Source organism: Liolophura sinensis, chromosome 11 (assembly GCF_032854445.1).
Source record: "Liolophura sinensis isolate JHLJ2023 chromosome 11, CUHK_Ljap_v2, whole genome shotgun sequence".
NCBI lineage: Eukaryota > Metazoa > Mollusca > Polyplacophora > Chitonida > Chitonidae > Liolophura > Liolophura sinensis.
In genome coordinates, this window is record NC_088305.1 from 20,674,284 (window position 1) to 20,700,610 (window position 26,327).

At 38.2% G+C, this 26,327-nt stretch overlaps 1 protein-coding gene across 1 annotated transcript in view; it reads left to right on the top strand.

Annotated features, from left to right (window-relative positions):
- Positions 1–2,093: 2,093 nt before the first annotated feature.
- LOC135477489 (calpain-7-like) overlaps positions 2,094–26,327 on the top strand; it is a 30,723-nt gene continuing 6,489 nt past the window's right edge. Inside the window, 16 exon segments of the mRNA XM_064757606.1 lie at positions 2,094–2,172; positions 3,985–4,260; positions 5,516–5,624; positions 6,222–6,271; positions 6,737–6,853; positions 9,910–9,974; positions 11,859–11,948; positions 13,671–13,717; positions 13,720–13,796; positions 14,611–14,696; positions 14,912–15,005; positions 19,096–19,242; positions 20,002–20,229; positions 20,430–20,574; positions 24,482–24,581; positions 25,080–25,212. Of these exon segments, the coding sequence (XP_064613676.1) occupies positions 4,129–4,260; positions 5,516–5,624; positions 6,222–6,271; positions 6,737–6,853; positions 9,910–9,974; positions 11,859–11,948; positions 13,671–13,717; positions 13,720–13,796; positions 14,611–14,696; positions 14,912–15,005; positions 19,096–19,242; positions 20,002–20,229; positions 20,430–20,574; positions 24,482–24,581; positions 25,080–25,212 (1,620 nt within the window). The 5' untranslated portion in view covers positions 2,094–2,172; positions 3,985–4,128.

Below are 26,327 nucleotides of genomic sequence, written 5' to 3' on the forward strand. Positions count from 1 at the left end.
CAAGTCCAGCTCATGCTGGTTTCCTCTCCGCAGATGGTTGTTGGTTTCCCCCGGGCTCTGTCCGGTTTCGTCCCACCACCATGCTGGTCGCCGTCATATAAGTGAAATATTGATCATGGCGTAAAACATCATTCACATAAATAAACAAATCAGTTAAAGAACCAATCAGTGTGACGCGAATATTCTGTGACTTCGTTTCGATCATAAACTTGTTCGTCTACTTTTGTTTTTCATGCATGTTCTCAACATATCGAAAACCATCATAAACATCCTCTACTAAACATATGTTCTCACCAAGATATGGCTGAAATGCTGCCGATGTGGCGTTCAGCAATGATCAATCACTCCAATCATTCATTCATTTATTTCGATCAACAAGGACACATGCAGGTTCGAATCACACTCTTACTATTTTCCCTGCATGAAGTCTAAAACCAGGAGCTACATTTCCCTGACGAAGCTACGCCAGTGGTTTTTCTTTGGACTTTCCAGCACAGGACAACACATGAGCACCATCGTATGCGTATAAAAATCTTGAATCCTGCCTTAAGAGCCAATCAAATGAATACAACAATTACCAGGTACCTTTGAAAGGTCAATGGATTATTCCGGGCACTCCGGTTTTATCCATCCATATCCGTAGGCCTATACATGGGCAAGCTCTACTGGTCACCGTCGTAAAGGCAGTGAAAAATTCTCGAGTAAGCTATATAGGCCTGGGGCGTTGAACACCAGTCAGATAAATAAATAAGTAAATGTTTGCTTGATCAAAGCACACTGGTATTTGGCCACCTGGACTGAGGACAGATTTCATTAAACTGCGTATTCTATGATAGGTTTGTTAGACTTGGCCGAGTTAGGATATCCAAAAAAAACAAGTAAAACATATCTTTAAAAAAACAAGATTTACTTTGCACAAATTACTTAATGAATATAAAATAAAGTTTTTAGAGATTTCAGCATCATATATGAAATTATATTTAAAAAAAAAAACAAAAAACAAAAACCAAAAAAAAACAAAAACAAAAAAAAACACAAACAATGATTGACAGATACCACAGCAAGACTGACAGCCCTGATCACCAAGACGCTTTCAAATGTCACTATATCTGAGATTGAACACTACATTTCAGAATGTAGGCCAATTTAAATTTAAATTTGTCTCTGTTGTCATACTGTTTCACATACGGCGCTGACATGTTTATGACAAATTCCTCATATCCACTAAATATGGATATCTCACGTTTAAATGATTTTGAATAATTGCGTGCTTTAAGACAATTTTGCTCAACTTTCGAACCCCCCACAGGTTTGTGCTTTAGATGCTGATGGATGGAAGAAACCAGAGCACCCGGAGTAGATATATATATATATATATATATATATATATATATATATATATATATATATATATAGGCCTATATATATATATATATATATATATATATATATATATATATATATATATATATATATATATATATATGTATGTATGTATGTATGTATTTGGCCACATATCTCCATCAATTTTCCATAAGCGACAATGTTAACGTTTAGCGCTTTAGCTCAGTTCCAAACATTCCGCGGCCAGCAAACTTTGGCGCACACCTGACCCAGCCTGAAAGAAAGAAACCATGAAAATCCTGATATAGATTGACTGTCAAAATCTGGATCTTTCTATGCCGGGAGCTGGGAGGGGTACCTAGCAACGCCAAGGGGACATCACTCGCAGCTTCATCACCACCTGTCTCGTTGTCTCCTCTCGCCCTGAATTTCAAACTTTCATCATTAAAACTCATACCTGCCCAAAGTTTAGACAATTTCCATCATTTGGATACCAATCATGGACCTGTACACCAAAAATAGCAGGCTGGCAGCAAAAAAAAACGACTTTATACCCTAAAATACACAGCATTAAAGTACATTTGCAGTGGTGGTCTGTGTCCCGTTGGTTTATTAAACCTCGGCGAACTTCAAACTCCAGCGCGCTCTCAAGTGCCGGCAGGGTTGACGACTGAACTAAAATGTTACCGCTGTGCGTAGATTGTAATTGGACCTAATGCACCTCCGGACACAGAAGAGCTTTGCGATGATGACAGATAGGACGTAAGCGGAAATTTTTGGTAAAAAAATAAAACTAACATTCGATCAGGAGATTCTCACATGGATGAGGTGAGAAGAGTTACTTTTAAAGTATCTGTTATTTTACGTGCTAAACGTACTCTATATGTACTAGTCCCACAAATAACTTGACAACAACTTTCGTTTTGATTACAACAACAACAACGTAACCAGAAAGACAGACTGACGAATGTCATACCCTAGTCTGAACTCTTATGTTGGGATGGAATAAATATGACAGTTATAACACTGATTTTGTAAGCTGGATGAGGCGATGTAAATCATGCTTTTCCCGTTTATTATGGTGGAAAAAAATACAAATCGTTTAAGTTTTAAGATATAGGCCTATTTCGTAATTTAGCATGACTAAGAAGACATGGTATTATAGATGGCGGATGTCGTAAAGACTAAGTTGTTGTCTACACGATGTTTTCCATTTGGCTTCTTACATTCATACGTTCAGTCATACTTCAGTGAAATCTGCAAATATGGAGAATACATTTTTCAGGTGTCTAGCCAACGTGACTGAGAAACATGTGAAGCATACACATGCGCATTAACTCTTACCGTTTTCTTCTGTCTTAAACACGTCTGCGAAACACATTCTGTGACAACAAAGCAAATGGTCTAGTAGTATAGGTGAAGCCAAAGGTGACAAGAAACAAAAAATAATCTGTGATCAAAAGGGGCGCACAAGACTGTTGATGGCATCACGTGACAGAGTGTAGTATGAACAAGTGTGTATTCACACAACATTAAATCCAACTTCTTTTCATTCATTTTAACCACCTAGATGTCAGTACAAATATGTGAAATGATGTCAGTAGTAATGTGGAAAGCAACATGTAACACAAACCTAGTCTTTACAACTCCCTAGTTGGGCTCAGTGTTATTTTAAACTCTGCAACGTCATTTAAAAACAATTTTGTATGATCATTATGGGTAATGGTTACCATGAGTTTTAGGCGCTTCAAATTTTGGATCACATCAATGAACATGAACTAAGTTTGGATTTTCAACTTCTTATGTACTAATAACGCTGTTTTTGAGAACCTCATAAATCACGATGCATGTTAGGATTTCAAAGTAGCGTTTGAGTGCACCTGGATGGACTGATATTATCAAATTATCTCTCGGGAATGAGGTCACCTGGTCTGTGAGAGGCTTTAAAGGAGAAGAAAACATGATAAATCAGATGAAAGGGTATGACAACTTATTTGTAAGCAAGGCCTGTAATATTTTTTCCAAGAGAAAAGGGTATTTGAAGATATTTTTGTATGGTTGGTATTTGGAACCACCTCTTTGTGTCTGTCATCTTTGCACAATAATTTCCTAAATAAGGATGTGATGCATACCTAATAAATTAATTTAGTGTGAATTTGTTTTTTAATTCAAAACACATGCATTTGATGGATGTGAATGATGATAATATTTATGAATATATTAAAAATATAAATATGATCAAAATCCAGGTTGAACACATTTGTTAACTGAAAAGACCAAATTCCAGTGCAAATATATTTATAAAACGTGTTACATCCTCATTTATGGCATTATTATACAAAGGCTGACCTTTATGTAATTTTTATTGATGGTAAATCAAAATATTCTCAGATATCATCTCTGTGCTTTGAAGAAATTAATTAGCATCTCCAATATCATGATGTTGGGCTAGATGGCTTCTCAGATGAACAGTTTAAGAAATTAAATCCAGCTTCAAAATCTTGGAAAGTATTCCGTCAGGAACTCCATTAAGTTAACAGTTTTTTCTGTGTGAGACACAATCAGTTTTTTCCTGTCTTTTACGAACAAAGTGCTTTGTCTCTGTTTTATGAAATATTTTTTTTTTTAATTTCTGTACAGAATTTTAAGGTACCCTCCCATGGCACATGATGTGTGAAGCAAGGTAGAGGTGTTCCACATGAAGATGAAATCCACAAGAAGAAGAATTTAATGTTGTGATAAACATCTGAAATTAACTTTAGAAGGCTACAAATTTCTTCCAAGATGTCTGACCCATCTGGTGGAAACTACGGTGTGGATCCAACAGTCCTGGAGAAGGATGGTTTTAACCTGGCATGTCTGGCTGTGGAGTATGACACAAAAGGGGAAGTCAGCAATGCTATATTTTACTATGCAGTAAGTGTGCTGGACAGTGATGGTTCTTTTTAAAGAAAAGTATAGCCCATTATACATTTATGTATCACTAAAAATGTCTAGTTTTGCTCTTTTCGTATATGTATTGAAATATTTTTTTACGATCATTTCTATGGATTGCAATACACATACATGTACTATAGATTTTAACAATGGGCAGTTTTAACGGGGCTTCAGGAAGTAGTCATATTTACATCCATATACATGCATGCCAAAAACAATTTTGCAGTGTATAAAGTTACCCACTACCCAGGCTGCTTTTTGTTATTACATAGTTTTGGAAATGTCGGCTTGAGGCCCAAGTAAGGTGCTTTAAACAGGATGATAAAGAATTTTTCTACTGAGGAATTTTTATTTTTTACCCCTCATTTTGCTTGGTATTAAATAGTCAGATCTCTGGTATTCTGGAAAATCTTACGTTTATTGGTACAATTTTGACAACTATATTTATCAACTATATCAACCTTGTGCTCTAGAATTTTTTACTTACATGAATACGATCAGATTTATGGGTGGAAAAAAACCACCGACCTTTGACAAGTACCTGACAGCCACATCTGCAATAATGATGACTGGATTCAAACAAGTAACCACATTGGTCAAGGAGCCTGAGAGTGTCAGTTTTCCGACAGACATTATGATAAATGGCACACAGTGTGTAGCATAGTATAGGCCTACCCAGGCTGCACTCTACCTACATGTATGCATTATTTGCAAGTGCATATGTCATAATTGGGGGCTAATTTCTCAAAATACTATACTTTACTAATTTGAACACTTCTTTTTTATTATTTGAACTGTAGGGGTAAGGTGTAGTATGAAAAGTAAAAGTTTATGTGTTTGATTTACTGTGCATTCGGTTAGCGGGCTAGCGCTAGTCTCTCACCAATTTGGTTGCTGTGAGTTCAAGTCCAGCTCATGCTGGCTTCCTCTCCGGAATATATTCAATATTCTTGAGCGTAAAACACCAATCAAATAAATAAATAAATACTGTGCATTCACTAGTTTTTATTCAAGGTATGTGATCTAGGTTAAATACAAGTTAACTGTAAAAACACTTAAAAATCACAGGGTTTTAGCATTAAGATTTTCCCAGTTGTGAGCCCACAGGTGCTTTCCCAAAATCTGAGGATTAAGTCCTAGTACATGCTGTATTCCACACATAGTTTATTTAAAGTATGTGCATGTATTCCCTCATTTAAGACACTAAGGTTATGACCTGTCTGTTTGTTTGTAGGAAGCTGGCCAGGCTCTACTTTCTGCAGCGATGGCTGGGTCACAGATGCCTAACATTGTAGAGAAGGCTAATGAGTATATTCTTAGGGCTGAAGCTCTGAAAAACTCAGGTATTGCTTTGGTGTGGTTACAATACATGTAAATTCATGTCATACATGTAGCTGCAGGAAAAAAAAGAGACTTCACGATCACCAGATCACAAAGTTACATCTTTAACAGGAACAATGGCTGGGACATTCCACTTTTCTCACAATTTTCAGTTTTATTTTTTTACCCTCCAACAGCAGTGAAAAAAGATAGATTCTGTTTGTGAAACCAAAATTTGATTTGGTATGGCCTACTAAAAAACATGACTCAGTCACCCAATGCAATCACTGTGATTGTATTAAAGTCCAGCTCATTGTCTTCCAGCTCATTGTCTTCCAGCTCATTGTCTTCCAGCTCATTGTCTTCCAGAATCCTGAGTGGGTTTCCCCAGGCCCAATTTCCTTCTATCACAGTGCTGGTTGTCATTGTATAAGTGAAATATTTTTTAATGTGGCATTAAAGAAATAAATAAGTGAATTCAATATATTTAAACAAAATAGTCTTCTTTCTTTTGATTCAGCACAAATCAAATTACCATGTACTGTAGTTACTGCCAAAGAATATATGTTCCCAGAACAAGAAAATCATCTTGATGTTAGAGTTTCTGTGTATTTTTCCAGGTCAAAACACTGCATCTCAAAGTGCTCCAGGTGTGAAAAGTCAGCAACAGGTAGTACTTTAATTCCTGGTTTTGTACCTTTCTTTAGTAACATCTACTTCATTGAAATGTGGCATTATTAACTTGGCCAATATACATGTAGTTTATGCACTATAATCAGATTGTTACTGTAATCATATTTACCTAACATGTCTTTTTACACACTGTGCTGTAGTGTTTTGTAATATTGAAGTTACTGTAATGACCAGCTACAGGAGGTCTATGTTTTTATGCTCAGCATGCTAGTGCATGGTTGGTATGTTCCTAATTACTTGTAGGTGATCTTAATTCTAAACTTATTGTAGTGATGTCTTAGCCCCTTCATGCTTTAATTAATAAGGCTGTAAAGCCTTATTCACAATCTCTGGTTTCTCTTTTGTGTGGGTACATGCGTTTTCTGGGTTTCTGGAACCTTGAACCTAGCAGACTTAACGCAAGTTTCCTGTATAATTATGTTCTTGTTGTTATTGTGTTCAGTTTGACATGGATCGTGCAGTGTTTTTGCTGAACCAAGCATTTGAGGAAGATGACTCAGGAAATAAAGAAGAGGCTACAGAACTCTACTCAGAGGCGGTGGAAATGTTCCTCAAAATTGTAAGCTTTCTCTTAATTTTATGCTGAGTAAATCTGAGTAAATCCAAAATGAAATTTAAAGGGTGGGGGGGGGGGGAGAATCCCTAGTCAGTTTTAAGATGTTTTTTTGTAATTTTTTTCTTAATGAACTACAAGGATCCAAAGAGAGAGCAACCTGAGGGAATCCTAGTTGCTTGGTTGATGTTGTTTACATAAAGAGTGCTTGTAAGTAACAATATTGTTGTTATTTGAGATTAAAACTTTCAAAATAGAGCACAGGTTCTAACTGGCACCTATTCACTAGCAGTGCATGAAAATCCTACAACCTCCCACAGAAATAGGTGACATGTAGACTTTACATTGAGGATCTATGCATTTCTGTGGATTCTTTTGGTCACATGACCTAGACTGTAGACTTTACATTGAGGATCTATGCATTTCTGTGGATTCTTTTGGTCAAATGACCCAGACTGTAGACTTTACATTGAGGATCTATGCATTTCTGTGGATTCTTTTGGTCAAATGACCTAGACTGTAGACTTTACATTGAAGATCTATGCATTTCTGTGGATTCTTTTGGTCACATGATCTAGACTGTAGACTTTACATTGAAGATCTATGCATTTCTGTGGATTCTTTTGGTCAAATGACCTAGACTGTAGACTTTACATTGAAGATCCATGCATTTCTGTGGATTCTTTTGGTCAAATGACTTCGACCGTAGACTTTACATTGAAGATCTATGCCTTTCTGTGGATTCTTTTGGTCAGATGACCTCGACTGTAGACTTTACTTGAGGATCTATGCATTTCTGTGGATTCTTTTGGTCAAATGACCCAGACTGTAGACTTTACATTGAGGATCTATGCATTTCTGTGGATTCTTTTGGTCAAATGACCTAGACTGTAGACTTTACATTGAAGATCTATGCATTTCTGTGGATTCTTTTGGTCACATGATCTAGACTGTAGACTTTACATTGAAGATCTATGCATTTCTGTGGATTCTTTTGGTCAAATGACCTAGACTGTAGACTTACATTGAGGATCTATGCATTTCTGTGGATTCTTTTGGTCAAATGACCTAGACTGTAGACTTTACATTGAAGATCTATGCATTTCTGTGGATTCTTTTGGTCAAATGACCTAGACTGTAGACTTTACATTGAGGATCTATGCATTTCTGTGGATTCTTTTGGTCAAATGACCTAGACTGTAGACTTTACATTGAGGATCTATGCATTTCTGTGGATTCTTTTGGTCAAATGACCTAGACTGTAGACTTTACATTGAAGATCTATGCATTTCTGTGGATTCTTTGGTCACATGATCTAGACTGTAGACTTTACATTGAGGATCTATGCATTTCTGTGGATTCTTTTGGTCAAATGACCTAGACTGTAGACTTTACATTGAAGATCTATGCATTTCTGTGGATTCTTTTGGTCACATGATCTAGACTGTAGACTTTACATTGAAGATCTATGCATTTCTGTGGATTCTTTTGGTCAAATGACCTAGACTGTAGACTTTACATTGAGGATCTATGCATTTCTGTGGATTCTTTTGGTCAAATGACCTAGACTGTAGACTTTACATTGAAGATCTATGCATTTCTGTGATTCTTTTGGTCAAATGACCTAGACTGTAGACTTTACATTGAGGATCTATGCATTTCTGTGGATTCTTTTGGTCAAATGACCTAGACTGTAGACTTTACATTGAGGATCTATGCATTTCTGTGGATTCTTTTGGTCAAATGACCTAGACTGTAGACTTTACATTGAAGATCTATGCATTTCTGTGGATTCTTTTGGTCACATGATCTAGACTGTAGACTTTACATTGAGGATCTATGCATTTCTGTGGATTCTTTTGGTCAAATGACCTAGACTGTAGACTTTACATTGAGGATCTATGCATTTCTGTGGATTCTTTTGATCACATGACCTAGACTGTAGACTTTACATTGAAGATCTATGCATTTCTGTGGATTCTTTTGGTCACATGACCTAGACTGTAGACTTTACATTGAAGATCTATGCATTTCTGTGGATTCTTTTGGTCACATGATCTAGACTGTAGACTTTACATTGAAGATCTATGCATTTTTGTGGATTCTTTGGTCAAATGACCTAAACTGTAGACTTTACATTAAAGATCTATGCATTTCTGCGGATTCTTTTGGTCACATGACAGTAGCTTTGCTGTGTGGCTGTACTATATTTCACCTAAGGTTCAGCGTTTTTGAAGTGAAATATTTTGTTTGATTCTGATTGACTGATCCACACAATAGTGGCACTTCAAAGTCTGTTGTGTAGGATGATTATTTTCCTAACAGAAAGACTTAAGTGTTGGCATCTGAAGTATCATTTTAAGGCCTTTATGTGGTTCTGAAAGTATATTTTTACATGACAAACTCTAGGTAAAGCTGAGTAGGTGTCTGACTCAGGTCAACTGTTCCAAACCCGAAGTGAGCAGTACTGTAATTTATGTTGTATACAGAAAGCATAAGTTTGTTGTGGTGCATCTAATAGGGAATCTTGTTAAAATAAAGAAAGTTTTTCGTTTATGATTGAAGCTTACACGTGCAGTTCACGGTTTATAACTCAATTAACCAGAATCTAAAAATGGATTCCTGTAGATTCAGCTGATTACAGAGTCCAACAGAATTTAGTTCAATGGGACTGTAGTACCACAAAGCATTTGTTCAAAGTAAATGGTTTCAAGGCATGTTAAACTGAACAGAATTTGAGTATTCTGTGTGCATTCCTGTAAATAACATAAGACTTTTGACACTTATCCAAAGTCGGTATGCATTTGAGAAATGCATACCGACCGATAAGAAAAGAAATTTGAGAATGTTTGAAAACTATTTGTGCGACTTTGTATTACGGGAGTCAAAGCATATCCACTGGAGTCATGACAAGAAGAAGATTTGCATTGAGAGTGAAGCCCTTTAACATAAATATGATGCGTGTGTGTTTCTGTGTTTTATGTGCAAATTTTCTACACCTTGTTGACCTTGACTGAACACAGTTTGTTTATACCAATGTTTATTGTTTTTTGGATTTCTAGAGACAAGAAACAACAGATACTGATGTAAAAGAGAAAGTGACAAAACTAGCAACAAATGCTCTGAAAGGTATGGCTGGTACAGTAGGTTTACTTACACATGCAGCTACATGTATTTGTATTTTGATACAGTAACTTTTGTAAATTTTATCTGGTTTTTCAAGTGCTGTGAGGATTCCATATTCTGCACATGAGTCATTTTGATTTATTTATTTATTTATTTGATTGGTGATTTATTTATTTATTTATTTGATTGGTGTTTACGACGCACTGAAGAATATTTCTTACACAACGGCGGCCAGCATTATGGCTAGAGGAAAACAGGCAGAACCTGGGGGAAACCACACACATCCGCAGGTTGCTGATACACCTTCCCACATATGGCAGGAGAGGAAGCCAGCATGAGATGGACTTGAACTCACAGCGACCTCATTTTTGAGAGGCTCCTGGGTAATAGCATCGTGCTGGTGTGCTAACCACCTTGGCCACAGAGGCCCCTGAATAATTTTGACAGAATATTTTATGTACAACACCTGGATATCTAGAACAGGACAGGTAACAGTTTTGTACTGCCTTGCCTGTCCAAAGTTTTAAGATCTCTAAGATGTGTGCAGGTTTAGGCAACATGTGACAAACTTGTCAAATGCATTGACAGGATTGAGAAAGCTAGTAAACATAGACAAGTGCATTTGTATTTAAATAAAAATAGTACTCATTATTAAGTTACAAGATGAGAAATTCACAGCACTTTTCTTCATAAAAGTGAAATTATAGTCTTTTGTATAGAGTGTTTTACAACACCAGTCAAATAGCTGAGTACCCTATTTCCTTGACCTGCTTAAATTCCACCGAAGGAAAGGGCTTTTGTGGTTGTCAAGGTAAATCAAGTCAAGGTTAGTCTTCATGTCATTAAGAAGCTCCAGTGAAAATTTTAAACTTCGAAGAGAGTCCCCAGAGAATTGCAAAATGTGACAGAAACATCATTCAAACACCGTTTAATAAAACTGAGATGATCTTGCACATTATACAATTATTTACAGAGCTGAATTTTGAAATCTGGGAAACAAACAAAGCCTAAAATGATGGTGACCTCAGGGACTGGAAACAGAGCTGTTGCCAAGGGAACTTTGAAAGCAATGCCCATTCTTGGTTTGGTGCTTTCCGAGATGATGACAGAGAAACCTTTAGCGCCCCCAATTACCTCCCCTAGTCCAAGTCACCAGACAGCCAGTAGAGGGCTTGTATCAACAGGGGGAGGAGGCTTCTCAAAAGAAGAAATTGATGTTTTGAAGGTAATGTGGGGTGTGAAGGACCGAGAATTGACAAGTTCTTTCAGTCACCCATTTTTCCAGTTAACAAAGACTAAGGGAAACTTTGCAGTAGATGTAGGTGCCACATCGCCATACCATCCATGCTGTGATGCAGATCAGGGCTCAGTTATTCAAATCTGGTGTAAGACTTTATACCAGATTTAACTTTAAGAGCCAATTCTTCAATTTTGTGCTTAGTCCCAGCAAAATTGTGTAATGGTGTATTAAATATGAGCTAAATCTGCTGCTGTTGTACTTTTGACTTTGAACAACTGCGTTGGCTGCTGATTTGGTTAAAAATTTAAATATAAAGTATGACTTAAATAGCAGTATCAACTATTACACCTTTGAACAACTGAGCCCAGGTTGTTAATAACTGAATATTGAAAGATATACCATGTAGAAGCCCATGTTAAAAGATGGATTCAAAAATTTGACCGTCAGACACGCAGTATCACAAACTTTACAGATTTGCTTTAATAGTCACAGCTAAAATTGTCAGCAATGAATTGTTCTTTAATGCAAATAAATTTAATTGACGTTTAAGTGTACATTTAGATATATTTGTTTAGCATTGTGTACATACATGTATGGTTTTTGTAACGGCAGGTCCTAAATGTTTTCCTTTATTTCTTTTTGATTCAGGAGAACCTCTGCTATAAATGGCAGAGCGTATGTGCCCTTCATGGCAATTGACATGAAAGAGAGATTTGCATATCCAATGCCGTTCACGTAAGTTATATGGCATGTATGGGAAGGCATTCTTGGAAGAGTCCAGAATTCTCGCTGTTGTGAGAACCCCTGGAGCCTTGCAGGGATTCCTACCCGTCGAATCAATAGTTGAGTCGCAAAATGGAGTTTAAAACATTTTCACACCAATAAAAAACACTTTTAACAACAAAAGTAACTCTAATCAAATTAGTTGTTGATAACTGAATGTTGAAAAAAAATGAGAAAACTGAATTCGTAGAGCTAACATCTTAAAAACAAATTAAAAACGTTTTTCAGGGATCAGAAAATAAAGACATGTTATTTTTGGAAATTAAGTTGCCTTATTGCGTTTCAAGTTGTAAAATGGATGTTATTAGAATATATAGATAATGGCACAGTAGAACATAAAATTTAGCTCAGTTTGTAAAATATATTTGAACTCAATATGAACTCCAAATGGTGAGTAAATTTTTCTTTAACTCATTCAGCAAAACTCAATTCAGCAAAAATTTTTGGTCTCCAGCAAAAACTCAATTTTGAATTTAGGTTTGTAAAATTTGCACTTCTATGAATCTCTGCCATGGTGACAATATGTGGTCAGTGTTGCTCCTAGGATAATTTGTAACATTCTAACCTCCTTGAAGGACACTTTGCATCCATCAATGACATGTGAAAAGTTTGTCAGTGGCCACTCTGATTTCCTCAACCCATAAAATTGACTGCCGTCACACAATCGAAAAATTCTTGAATATGGTGTTAAAACACCGAAATACCATACTTCACCCGAAGTTTAGCATTTTTCAAACGATACATTTTGTTTCATTGTGACTGAGTACTACCCACCTTAAAGAGCAATTCAAGGGTGTTTTTTGTGAAATGGCTTGATTTAATTTATTTCTTATCAGAGAAACTTAAGTGTTAACTTCAAAAGTCAAATGGAAATTCAATTTTAAGGCTCTTTGCATGCTTCTGAATGTGCATTTTTTACATATCCTTTTTTCCTCAACCTTATCGCATATAAAATAACAACTTTCAGTGTAATTTATGCACATTTTTAATTTGATTTTGGAGATTTCAGTGGTTGAATTGGCCAGTTTCAGAGCTTTACAAAAAGTATAATTTTATTACAAAAAGTCTAATTTTATTAGTCTACACAGAATAATGCCTTGAAAATATGCTTGAATAAACACCTTGCAAACATGCGAAAAGGTTAAAGATTTAAGAATTAAAGTAGTAAACTTTAGTAGAAATTAAGTAAATAAGGCACACTTCGGTGGTAAAGTGTTATGGTTTCTCCTAGGACACACCCATTTCCCTATCATCCTAATACAATGTATCTGTAGTACATTAAAAGTACACGTGCTATTTTGTTCCATGTATGTGTACATAACTCGCGTATGAAATAAATGAATTCTCCTTTAATAAACAACAAACCACATTTTTTTTTCATCACGGAGTTGTTTTGTTTCTTCATGAATTTCAAAGTCATCCAAAATGAAAAATCCACTGTGACGTCAACAATCAGTAAGCTGTGGTGCACTGCATATCAGATTTTGAGAATGGGACAATTGACAGCTGATATATATTGATATATTGTCCATACATGAATATCTTTGATGTTTTGCTATTCTGGACATATTATTTTGTGACAAATTTGCAATGGCTTAAGAAAATCATATTTACTTCTAGCTGGTTTTTTTGGCTTATATCTCTTAGCAAACTTATTTTGATCTCTTACTTTAGTGACAAAGATGGCAAGTTGGCGCTATCCCCCAAGCAGAGGTCGAAGTTCACAAGTGGGTGAGACCAGAAGAGTTCATTGATAAACCCCAGATGATCATGGCTGTGTCCAGTATGAGTATTAGACAGGTGAGTACATTACCTCATGGTCTCCAGTAAGAGTATTAGACAGATCAGTAGTTCACCTCATGGTGTCTAGTATGAGTATTAGACAGGTCAGTACATCACCTCATGGTGTCCAGTATGAGTATTAGGCAGGTCTGTACATCATCTCGTGGTATCCAATATGGGTATTAGACAGGTCAGTACATCACCTCATGGTGTCCAGTAAGAGTATTAAACAAGTCAGTACATTACCTCATGGTGTTCAGTATGAGTATAAGGCAAGGTCTGTACATTACCTCATGATGTCCAGTATGTGTATCAGACAGATTAGTACATAACCCTCATGGTGTCCAGTATGAGTTTTTGACAGGTCTGTAGATTACCTCATGGTGTCCAGTATGAGTCAGTGTATTGGTCAGGTGTGTCGATAAATGACTTCATAGTTTAACATACGAGTATCAGATTATTTGTCAAGGTGTCAAGAGTGGGTACGGACAGGGGCAGATTCCATGAAGCCAGTTCTGGCTTAATCAAAACTTTGAAGTGACTTTCATGTACAATTTTAGAGCTTATTTTTGGGCCCAATGATTAAAAGTTTCGGACCACCTAATAAAAGTTGTTTTAAAATATATATATGAAAATTTCAACTTCCAGGACCAAAAACTATGTGTTGTGAAAATGGCTTAAATTTTGCCTTAATTCAGAAATGACTTTGTCGAATCAACCCCTGGTCTCTAGATGAAAGTAACAATTAGACATGTTGGTAGATTAATGTGTGGTGTTATTGGTGTGATTTGAGGTTCCAGAGGACTAACCCTGAATCAATCTGTGTTTTCAGACCATCGTCTCTGACTGTAGTTTCGTGGCATCTCTGGCTATCAGTGCTCAGTACGAGAGACGGTTCAAGAAAAAGCTTATCACCAGGTATTATTCATCATAACTTTTGATTTATAATCATTTATCTCAAGTCCAAAGGTCTATCATGTTTTGACGACATTTACTTAATCAATGTTTAAATATTGTGCATGTAATGGTTTCAGACTTTGCCCTTGCATATAAACTACCCAGTTTCTGTATTGACTTTTCTCCTTTTTACCATACAATATTTGCCCATCACCAATTTCCGATTCTCTCCATAGCATCATATACCCCCAGAACCGTCAGGGAGAACCTGTATATAACCCATGTGGTAAATACATGATCAAACTTCACATAAATGGAGTACCAAGGAAGGTGAGGCCACTTTTATAATTCTGTTACATCCCATAGTTCAAGTAAATTAAATGTCGAGGACTATTTTCAACAATTTCTGATATTTATTTGGTCAACGTTTAATCGTTGAGGGCCTCTGTGGCTCAGTTGGTTAGCGCACTAGCGCAACGTAATGATCCAGGAGCCCTCACCAGTGCTGTCGCTGTGAGTTCAAGTCCAGCTCATGCTGGCTTCCTGCGGATGGTCGTGGGTTTCCCCCGGGCTCTGCCCAGTTTCCACCCACTTTAATGCTGGCCGCCTTTGTATAAGTGAAACATTGTTGAGTACGGCGTAAAACACCAATCAAATAGATAAATAAATTTAATCATTGAACTCAAAAATGCGGTAGGTCCATTCTGCAAGGCATTTTGCGGAATGAAGTGGGCACGTAAATCCACTGTGAAACAGCAGCATATGCCAATTTCCAATTCAGGATTGAAGGGAAAATGATGCTTTCAATCACTTTTACACGATTAAATCCATTTCAAACTAGTTATATACAGAAAATCAGATAAAGTGTTGACCTTACTCACTTCAAAATCACGGTGTGCATGCGTGACGCATCGGGTGCATAAAAAATCCGGATTGTATCTGAGGCCTCGGGCAGAAAATATGGATAATGAGGTAGATGTGTGCATGATAGCCTTAAGCCTTAAGTGAAACCTTTAGAATTAATTTTTTTCGCTCAAGCTGACGAGCAAGAAGGAATTCTTTTGGGAATAGATTTACACTTGCACGAGCGTTAATAAAGGTCCTATTCTCTTTAATGCACACTAGAAATCGGCATGTACTGTCGTTTTGTAGTGGATTTAACGGCCAACTTCGTTCCGCAAAGTGCCTTGCGGAATGGACCTACTGCGATTTTGAATTCAATGGTTTAACGATGCAGCAGGTAAATATCAGAAATTGTTGAAAATAGAACTCAATGTTTAGTTTAATTGATCTGTTGCATCTTAACACTTCTAACCCATTTGGTCAGCCATATCAATGTTCATTTCTTTCAAGGTCTTGTTTGCATATGAAGTTGTCAGTACTGCTCAAAGGACAGTTTTGACAGCCTTACATAAAGTTGAAAACTGCTTGACTTCCCACAAATACAATGTACATCTGTAGATGTCACATGTTGAAAAATTCATCAGTTACTTTCCAAAGGCTTTACTTTGGCGCTCTAGTTCCCCCTGCCCCCAAATCTGCCCACATTTGTATACTTGAAATATTCTTCAGTACAGCATTAAAAACATGGTAAATAAATAGTTAAATTTTAATACTCACAATAGAGGGATCTGGGTCTTGTATCCCTGTGCAAAAACAATGAGCAGACTATCATTGTTATGCAATATTTAACATCCAGAACCACACAATAACATGAATGAGAAATCAGGCTAAGGTAGTTTAATATGTTTTTACATTATATGTACTATGAAACCCATGTTAAAACTGGCAGACTGACCCAGACAAATGTGTATTTTAGCAAACCAGTTGACTACGGTGATCTAAGCTTTCCCGACGCTAACATGTGCTACAGATTTCAATCTCAGTGTATCTCAGTCAGTCATTATGAGTGATACAGCTTTCCCGACGCTAACGTGTGCTACAGATTCCAATCTCAGTCAGTCATAATGAGTGATACAGCTTTCCTGACGCTAACATGTGCTGCAGATTTCAATCTCAGTGTATCTCAGTCAGTCATTATGAGGGATACAGCTTTTCCAACGCTAACATGTGCTACAGATTTCAGTCTCAGTCAGTCATTATGAGTGATACAGCTTTCCCGACACTAACATGTGCTACAGATTTCAGTCTCAGTCAGTCATTATGAGTGATACAGCTTTCCCGACGCTAACATGTGCTACAGATTTCAATCTCAGTCAGTCATTATGAGTGATACAGCTTTCCCGACGCTAACATGTGCTACAGATTTCAATCTCAGCCAGTCATTATGAGTGATACAGCTTTCCCGACACTAACATGTGCTACAGATTCCAATCTCAGTGTATCTCAGTCAGTCATTATGAGTGATACAGCTTTCCCGACGCTAACGTGTGCTACAGATTTCAATCTCAGTCAGTCATTATGAGTGATACATCTTTCCCGACACTAACATGTGCTACAGATTCCAATCTCAGTGTATCTCAGTCAATCATTATGAGTGATACAGCTTTCCCGACGCTAACATGTGCTACAGATTTCAACCTCAGTCAGTCATTATGAGTGATACAGCTTTCCCGACGCTAATGTGTGCTACAGATTCCAATCTCAGTCAGTCATTATGAGTGATACAGCTTTCCCGACGCTAACATGTGCTACAGATTTCAATCTCAGTGTATCTCAGTCAGTCATTATGAGTGATACAGCTTCCCCGACGCTAACATGTGCTACAGATTTCGATCTCAGTCAGTCATTATGAGTGATACAGCTTTCCCGACGCTAATGTGTGCTACAGATTCCAAATCTCAGTCAGTCATTATGAGTGATACAGCTTTCCCGACGCTAACATGTGCTACAGATTTCAATCTCAGTCAGTCATTATGAGTGATACAGCTTTCCCGACGCTAACGTGTGCTACAGATTTCAATCTCAGTCAGTCATTATGAGTGATACAGCTTTCCCGACGCTAACCTGTGCTACAGATTTCAATCTCAGTGTATCTCAGTCAGTCATTATGAGGGATACAGCTTTTCCAAAGCTAACGTTTGCTAAAGATTCCAGTCTCAGTGTATCTCAGTCAGTCATTATGAGTGATACAGCTTTCCCAACACTAACATGTGCTACAGATTTCAATCTCAGTCAGTCATTATGAGTGATACAGCTTTCCCGACGCTAACATGTGCTACAGATTTCAATCTCAGTCAGTCATTATGAGGGATACAGCTTTTCCAACGCTAACATGTGCTACAGATTCCAATCTCAGTCAGTCATTATGAGTGATACAGCTTCCCCGACGCTAACGTGTGCTACAGATTTCAATCTCAGTGTATCTCAGTCAGCCGTTATGAGTGATACAGCTTTCCCAGCCCTAACGTGCTACAGATCTCAATCTCAGTCAGTCATTATGAGTGATACAGCTTCCCCGACACTAACATGTGCTACAGATTTCAATCTCAGTCAGTCATTATGAGGGATACAGCTTTTCCAACGCTAACATGTGCTACAGATTCCAATCTCAGTCAGTCATTATGAGTGATACAGCTTCCCCGACGCTAACGTGTGCTACAGATTTCAATCTCAGTGTATCTCAGTCAGTCGTTATGAGTGATACAGCTTTCCCAGCGCTAACATGTGCTACAGATCTCAATCTCAGTCAGTCATTATGAGTGATACAGCTTCCCCGACGCTAACATGTGCTACAGATTTCAATCTCAGTCAGTCATTATGAGTGATACAGCTTCCCCGATGCTAACGTGTGCTACAGATTTCAATCTCAGTGTATCTCAGTCAGTCATTATGAGTGATACAGCTTTCCCAATGCTAACGTGTGCTACAGATTTCAATCTCAGTGTATCTCAGTCAGTCATTATGAGTGATACAGCTTCCCCGACGCTAACATGTGCTACAGATTCCAATCTCAGTCAGTCATTATGAGTGATACAGCTTCCCCGACGCTAACGTGTGCTACAGATTTCAATCTCAGTCAGTCATTATGAGTGATACAGCTTTCCAAATGCTAACATGTGCTACAGATTTCAATCTCAGTCAGTCATTATGAGTGATACAGCTTCCCCGATGCTAACGTGTGCTACAGATTTCAATCTCAGTGTATCTCAGTCAGTCATTATGAGTGATACAGCTTCCCCGATGCTAACGTGTGCTACAGATTTCAATCTCAGTGTATCTCAGTCAGCTATTATGAGTGATACAGCTTCCCCGACGCTAACATGTGCTACAGATTCCAATCTCAGTCAGTCATTATGAGTGATACAGCTTCCCCGACGCTAACGTGTGCTACAGATTTCAATCTCAGTCAGTCATTATGAGTGATACAGCTTTCCAAATGCTAACATGTGCTACATATTTCAATACCAGTATATCTCAGTCAGTCATTATGATTTCTTTGTTAATGTTGTACCTACAGGTGATCATAGATGACTATCTTCCCATGGGCCCTTACGGGGAGCTGTTGTGCTCCTACTCCAACAATCACAGTGAGCTGTGGGTGTCCCTGCTGGAGAAGGCCTACATGAAGGTGATGGGGGGTTATGACTTTCCCGGGTCGAACTCTGTAAGTTTAACTGTTGATTTGTCAGTCTTTAATACACGTACACATAACTCATGAAACTTTGTACTGACCACATGAAGGTGAAAGGAAGAGTTGAAAAAGATATGATTTCCATAGCTCTGTGGATATGAGCCCCATGCACTGTGACAGCACAACAAGGTGCATGGGGGTGGGGGGGGGGGCTATGATTGTGAGATGGATACTGCCAGTTATTTTGTGTTCACTTTATGTTCTCATCGAGAATTCCATTAGCCGGTCAGTTGTTTGACTGTGACACAAGTAGGAATTGGTAGTGGGAAAAAAAATGCTGTACAGTCTTTGGTTCCCTTTTCACGTTAGTAAGTTCACACCTTCCTGAGTTGAAATTTTGTCGAACTGCTGTGGAATGCTTATATATAAAAGTGCGTGATAATAGTGAGCTGTTGGTATACCACCACAACCTGGGTGATGTTTTGCTGTATGCAGCCAAAGATTTGTTCGTACTTTGATACACACTGGCCTTTACCTGCATTAAGGGTATCTTGCTGGGTCATTTAGAAAAAGTGTTCTTGCTGTAACTATACAGCCCTTGAGCAATAAGGACTTTAAGTTATAGTCAGACAGTTTGCAGTGGGCAAAACTCTTTCTTTTCTTAAATTTCGAGGTTCTATTTGGTATTCTTCACTCATAATCATCTAGGTACAATGTTTATTAGCAAAGCTTCCCAGTCAAATACACACCTAGGCTTTCATTACTCCCTTCTGTATTTGTTTTACCCTGTAGAATATAGATCTCCATGCTCTCACTGGCTGGATCCCAGAGAGAGTTGCTATCCGTCCAGGAACAGACGAGTTCGACAAAGACCGAGAATTCAAGAGGCTCCTCGACCGTTTCCACAAAGGTCACTGTCTAGTCACTGTGGCAACAGGAGAGATGAGTGAAAGTGAGGCTGACCGAGCTGGTCTTGTACAGACACATGCGTATGCCATGTTGGATATCAGAGAAGTTTTGGTACGAGCTGTTTTGTAGTAGGAAAGATTCGCTTCATATTCAAGGATAAGATTACACTAGTTATTATTGTGGTCGTATCAAAATTTTTTGCGTATGAAAAAAAAAAGACCAAGCGAAACAATTATATCATGTGTAAAATGAAAAATTCTGTCTTTTTAATAATAAATAGTAAATAAATGGACTTAATCTATAAATTTCAGGGGAAGCGATTGTTTATGTTGAAAAATCCCTGGAATCATTTACGGTGGAAGGGTCGGTTCTGTGAGAAAGACCTTGACAGCTGGACTCCAGCCCTGCAGAGGACGCTCAACTATGACCCCAAGAGTGCTCAGTCATATGATAATGGTAAGTACATCTGACACTGAACTACAACTCCAAGGGTGCTCAGTCATATGATAATGGTAAGTACATCTGAACACTGAACTACAACCCCAAGAGTGGTCAGTCATATGATTATGGTAAGTACATCTGAACACTGAACTACAACTCCAAGGGTGCTCAGTCATATGATAATGGTAAATACATCTGAACACCGAACTACAGCTCCAAGGGTGCTCAGTCATATGATAATGGTAAATACATCTGAACACCGAACTACAGCTCCAAGGGTGCTCAGTCATATGATAATTGTAAATACACCTGAACACTGAACTACAACTCCAAGGGTGCTCAGTCATATGATAATGGTAAATACATCTGAACACTGAACTACAACTCCAAGGGTGCTCAGTCATGTGATAATGGTAAATACACCTGAACACTGAACTACAACCCCAAGAGTGCTCAGTCATATGATAATGGTAAGTACATCTGAACACTGAACTACAACCCCAAAAGTGCCCAGTCATATGATAATGGTAAATACACCTGAACCCTGAACTACAACTCCAAGGGTGCTCAGTCATATGATACTGGTAAATACACCTGAACACTGAACTACAACTCCAAGAGTGCTCAGTCATATGATAATGGTAAATACACCTGAACACTGAACTACAACTCCAAGGGTGCTCAGTCATATGATAATGGTAAGTACATCTGAACACTGAACTACAACTCCAAGGGTGCTCAGTCATATGATAATGGTAAATACACCTGAACACTGAACTACAACTCCAAGGGTGCTCAATCATATGATAATGGTAAGTACATGTGAACACTGAACTACAACTCCAAAGGTGCTCAGTCATATGATAATGGTAAATACACCTGAACACTGAACTACAACTCCAAGGGTGCTCAGTCATGTGATAATGGTAAGTACACCTGAACACTGAACTACAACCCCAAGAGTGCTCAGTCATATGATAATGGTAAATACACCTGAACACTGAACTACAACTCCAAGGGTGCTCAGTCATATGATAATGGTAAATACACCTGAACACTGAACTACAACTCCAAGGGTGCTCAGTTATATGATAATGGTAAGTACACCTGAACACTGAACTACAACTCCAAGGGTGCTCAGTCATATGATAATGGTAAGTATGTCTGAACACTGAACTACAACTCCAAGGGTGCTCAGTCATATGATAACGGTAAATACACCTGAACACTGAACTACAACTCCAAGGGTGCTCAGTCATATGATAACGGTAAGTACACCTGAACACTGAACTACAACTCCAAGGGTGCTCAGTCATATGATACTGGTAAGTACATCTGAACACTGAACTACAGCTCCAAGAGTGCTCAGTCATATGATAATGGTAAATACACCTGAACACTGAACTACAACTCCAAGGGTGCTCAGTCATATGATAATGGTAAGTACACCTGAACACTGAACTACAACTCCAAGGGTGCTCAGTCATATGATAATGGTAAGTACATCTGAACACTGAACTACAACTCCAAGAGTGCTCAGTCATATGATAATGGTAAATACACCTGAACACTGAACTACAACTCCAAGGGTGCTCAGTCATATGATAATGGTAAGTACATCTGAACACTGAACTACAACCCCAAGAGTGCTCAGTCATATGATAATGGTAAATGCACCTGAACACTGAACTACAACTCCAAGGGTGCTCAGTCATGTGATAATGGTAAGTACACCTGAACACTGAACTACAACTCCAAGGGTGCTCAGTCATATGATAATGGTAAGTACACCTGAACACTGAACTACAACCCCAAGAGTGCTCAGTCATATGATAATGGTAAATACACCTGAACACTGAACTACAACTCCAAGGGTGCTCAGTCATGTGATAATGGTAAATACACCTGAACACTGAACTACAACTCCAAGGGTGCTCAGTCACATGATAATGGTAAGTACATCTGAACACTGAACTACAACTCCAAGGGTGCTCAGTCATATGATAATGGTAAGTACACCTGAACACTGAACTACAACCCCAAGAGTGCTCAGTCATATGATAATGGTAAATACACCTGAACACTGAACTACAACTCCAAGGGTGCTCAGTCATGTGATAATGGTAAATACACCTGAACACTGAACTACAACTCCAAGGGTGCTCAGTCACATGATAATGGTAAGTACATCTGAACACTGAACTACAACTCCAAGAGTGCTCAGTCATATGATAACGGTAAATACACCTGAACACTGAACTACAACTCCAAGGGTGTTCAGTCATATGATAATGGTAAATACACCTGAACACTGGACTACAACTCCAAGGGTGTTCAGTCATATGATAATGGTTAATACACCTGAACACTGAACTACAACTCCAAGGGTGCTCAGTCATATGATACTGGTAAGTACATCTGAACACTGAACTACAACTCCAAGGGTGCTCAGTCATATGATAATGGTAAGTACACCTGAACACTGAACTACAGCTCCAAGGGTGCTCAGTCATATGGTAATGGTAAGTACATCTGAGCACTGAACTACAACTCCAAGGGTGCTCAGTCATATGATAATGGTAAGTACACCTGAACACTGAACTACAACTCCAAGGGTGCTCAGTCATATGATAATGGTAAATACACCTGAACACTGAACTACAACTCCAAGGGTGCTCAGTCATATGATAATGGTAAGTACACCTGAACACTGAACTACAACTCCAAGGGTGCTCAGTCATATGATAATGGTAAGTACACCTGAACACTGAACTACAACTCCAAGGGTGCTCAGTCATATGATAATGGAAAGTACACCTGAACACTGAACTACAACTCCAAGGGTGCTCAGTCATATGATAATGGTAAATACACCTGAACACTGAACTACAACTCCAAGGGTGCTCAGTCATATGATAGTGGTAAGTACATCTGAACACTGAACTACAACTCCAAGGGTGCTCAGTCATATGATAATGGCTAGTACACCTGAACACTGAACTACAACTCCAAGAAGGCTCAGTCATATGATAACGGTAAATACACCTGAACACTGAACTACAACTCCAAGGGTGCTCAGTCATATGATAATGGTAAGTACACCTGAACACTGAACTACAACTCCAAGGGTGCTCAGTCATATGATCATGGTAAGTACATCTGAACACTGAACTACAACTCCAAGGGTGCTCAGTCATATGATAATGGTAAGTACATCTGAACACTGAACTACAACTCCAAGGGTGCTCAGTCATATGATAATGGTAAGTACACCTGAACACTGAACTACAGTCCAAACTAAGTATGCTGTAAATCTCCAACATTTTCAGTTGCTAAAGAAACTATTTCAGTGGAATTTATGCATACAATTATTATGAAAATGACTCTAAACTGATCACTAAAGATGTAAACTGGTAAAAAAAACTTTATTTAATTTATTTTAAGCAAATTATTTCTCTGCACTCCATAGCTATCTTAGAATGTTTGAAAACATTGGTCACAGAGCTGGTTAAAAAGGTTTAGGGTCAAAAAGAATTAGGGTATTCAGTATAACCCTATCTATCTAAAAAGGTTGTTTTCATTTACAACGCATTTTACCTTATTAAAAGCTGAAAAAAAATCCAACCAACCTTCTGTAATTTTTCAACTTTTTCATATGTTTGCAAGGTGTTTATTCAAGCATGTTCTGTGTTGACTGATAAGATTATACTTTTTGTGAAGCCCTGAAAATTGGCCAATCCAACCAGTGTAGTTTTGTCTCCAAAATTAAATTAAATGTGAGCATAAGTTGTGATGATATTTGTTCTTTCATATGCAAAAAAAGTTGAGGAATCAGGGTCAGTTACATGTACAAGAAACAAACTGTTTTTTCAGGTTGGCACTAAAAGCAGTCTTGTAGACGTGTCTTTGTTCCTTTTTGTAGGGGTGTTTTGGATAGACTATGACTCGCTTTGTCGCTTCTATGACGTTATTTACATCAACTGGAACCCAGAGCTGTTTTCTCACACAGCCTGCTGGCATCAGTAAGTTTTTGCAGTCTAAAAATTTCATTAGCATCGTTGATTGCAAGTGGAAGCTTATGATGCACAAAGATGCCTGCTTTGTATTGAGGGTTTGATTTTTTGCAATTCAATTTTATCTACTTGTAGTTATGAGACACCGGTTTATATTTTGGGATTTATGGGCAAAACAATACTAAAGTTATTAGGGCAAATAAATGTATGTAAAGTGTTTATCATTCACTATGATTATATTTATTTATTTATTTATTTGATTGATGTTTGAGTACGCCATACTCAAGAATATTTCACTTATATGACGGTGGCCAGCATTATGGTGGGAGGAAACCGGGCAAAGCCCGGGGGAAACCCACGACCATCCGTAGGTTGCTGGAAGACCTTCCCACTTGCGGCTGGAGAGGAAGCCAGCATGAGCTGGACTTGCACTATGATTATAAGCTGGTTAGTGAATAAAATGTACAGACATGACAGATGTGTAACTGTAAATTGCTCTGTTGTCAGCACATGGCCTGCTAAGGAGGGCCCAAAGAAGGACAGTTACAACATGAGTGACAATCCTCAGTACAGGCTAGATGTGAGAGCTCCAGGGCCTGCCGCAGTCTGGATACAGCTGACAAGGCATATTGTGGACAAGGTAACAGGCTGGCATTGTTCAAACTTCAAAGCTAGATTTCTGTCATCACATTGCAGCAACCATCAAGGTAAAGCATCGGCCTCATAGGTAAAAGCCTTGTCATTCTTGTGGTTCAGTCTTGAGCTAGTTCATATCTAAGATTTTAGCAACTGACAAGGTGATGGCGAAGACTGGAAAAGTGACTGGGTCATACATGTGTCACGTGGGTTACCTATGCCGAGAATAAGTTGGGACGACTGGCTGGTGACATGTAGAATGCTTTATTCCAAATTGTTTTGGTCTCAGAGCAGGATGACCTGAGGGGGCAGAAAACAAAGCTTGTGCAGCTATGTGAACAATTGAGTGTCTGACCTGAACACTTATCGAAAAAAGCAAGTATGTCAAATGGAATACATCAGTGATCTACCAGGCAGAATACAATACCTGAGGGGGCAGAAAACAAAGCTTATGCAGCTATGTGAACAATTGAGTGTCTGACCTGAACACTTATCGAAAAAAGCAAGTATGTCAAATGGAATACATCAGTGATCTACAAGGCAGAATACAATACCTGAGGGGGCAGAAAACAAAGTTTATGCAGCTATGTGAACAATTGAGTGTCTGACCTGAACACTTGTCGAAAAAAGCAAGTATGTCAAATGGAATACATCAGTGATCTACAAGGCAGAATACAATACCTGAGGGGGCAGAAAACAAAGCTTATGCAGCTATGTGAACAACTGCGTGTCTGCACTGAACACTTATCGAAAAAAGCAAGTATGTCAAATGGAATACATCAGTGATCTACCAGGCAGAATACAATACCTGAGGGGGCAGAAAACAAAGCTTGTACAGCCATGTGAACAATTGAGTGTCTGCACTGAACACTTATCGAAAAAAGCAAGTATGTCAAATGGAATACATCAATGATCTACCAGGCAGAATACAATACCTGAGGGGGCAGAAAACAAAGCTTGTACAGCCATGTGAACAATTGAGTGTCTGCACTGAACACTTATCGAAAAAAGCAAGTATGTCAAATGGAATACATCAATGATCTACAAGGCAGAATACAATACCTGAGGGGGCAGAAAACAAAGCTTGTACAGCCATGTGAACAATTGAGTGTCTGCACT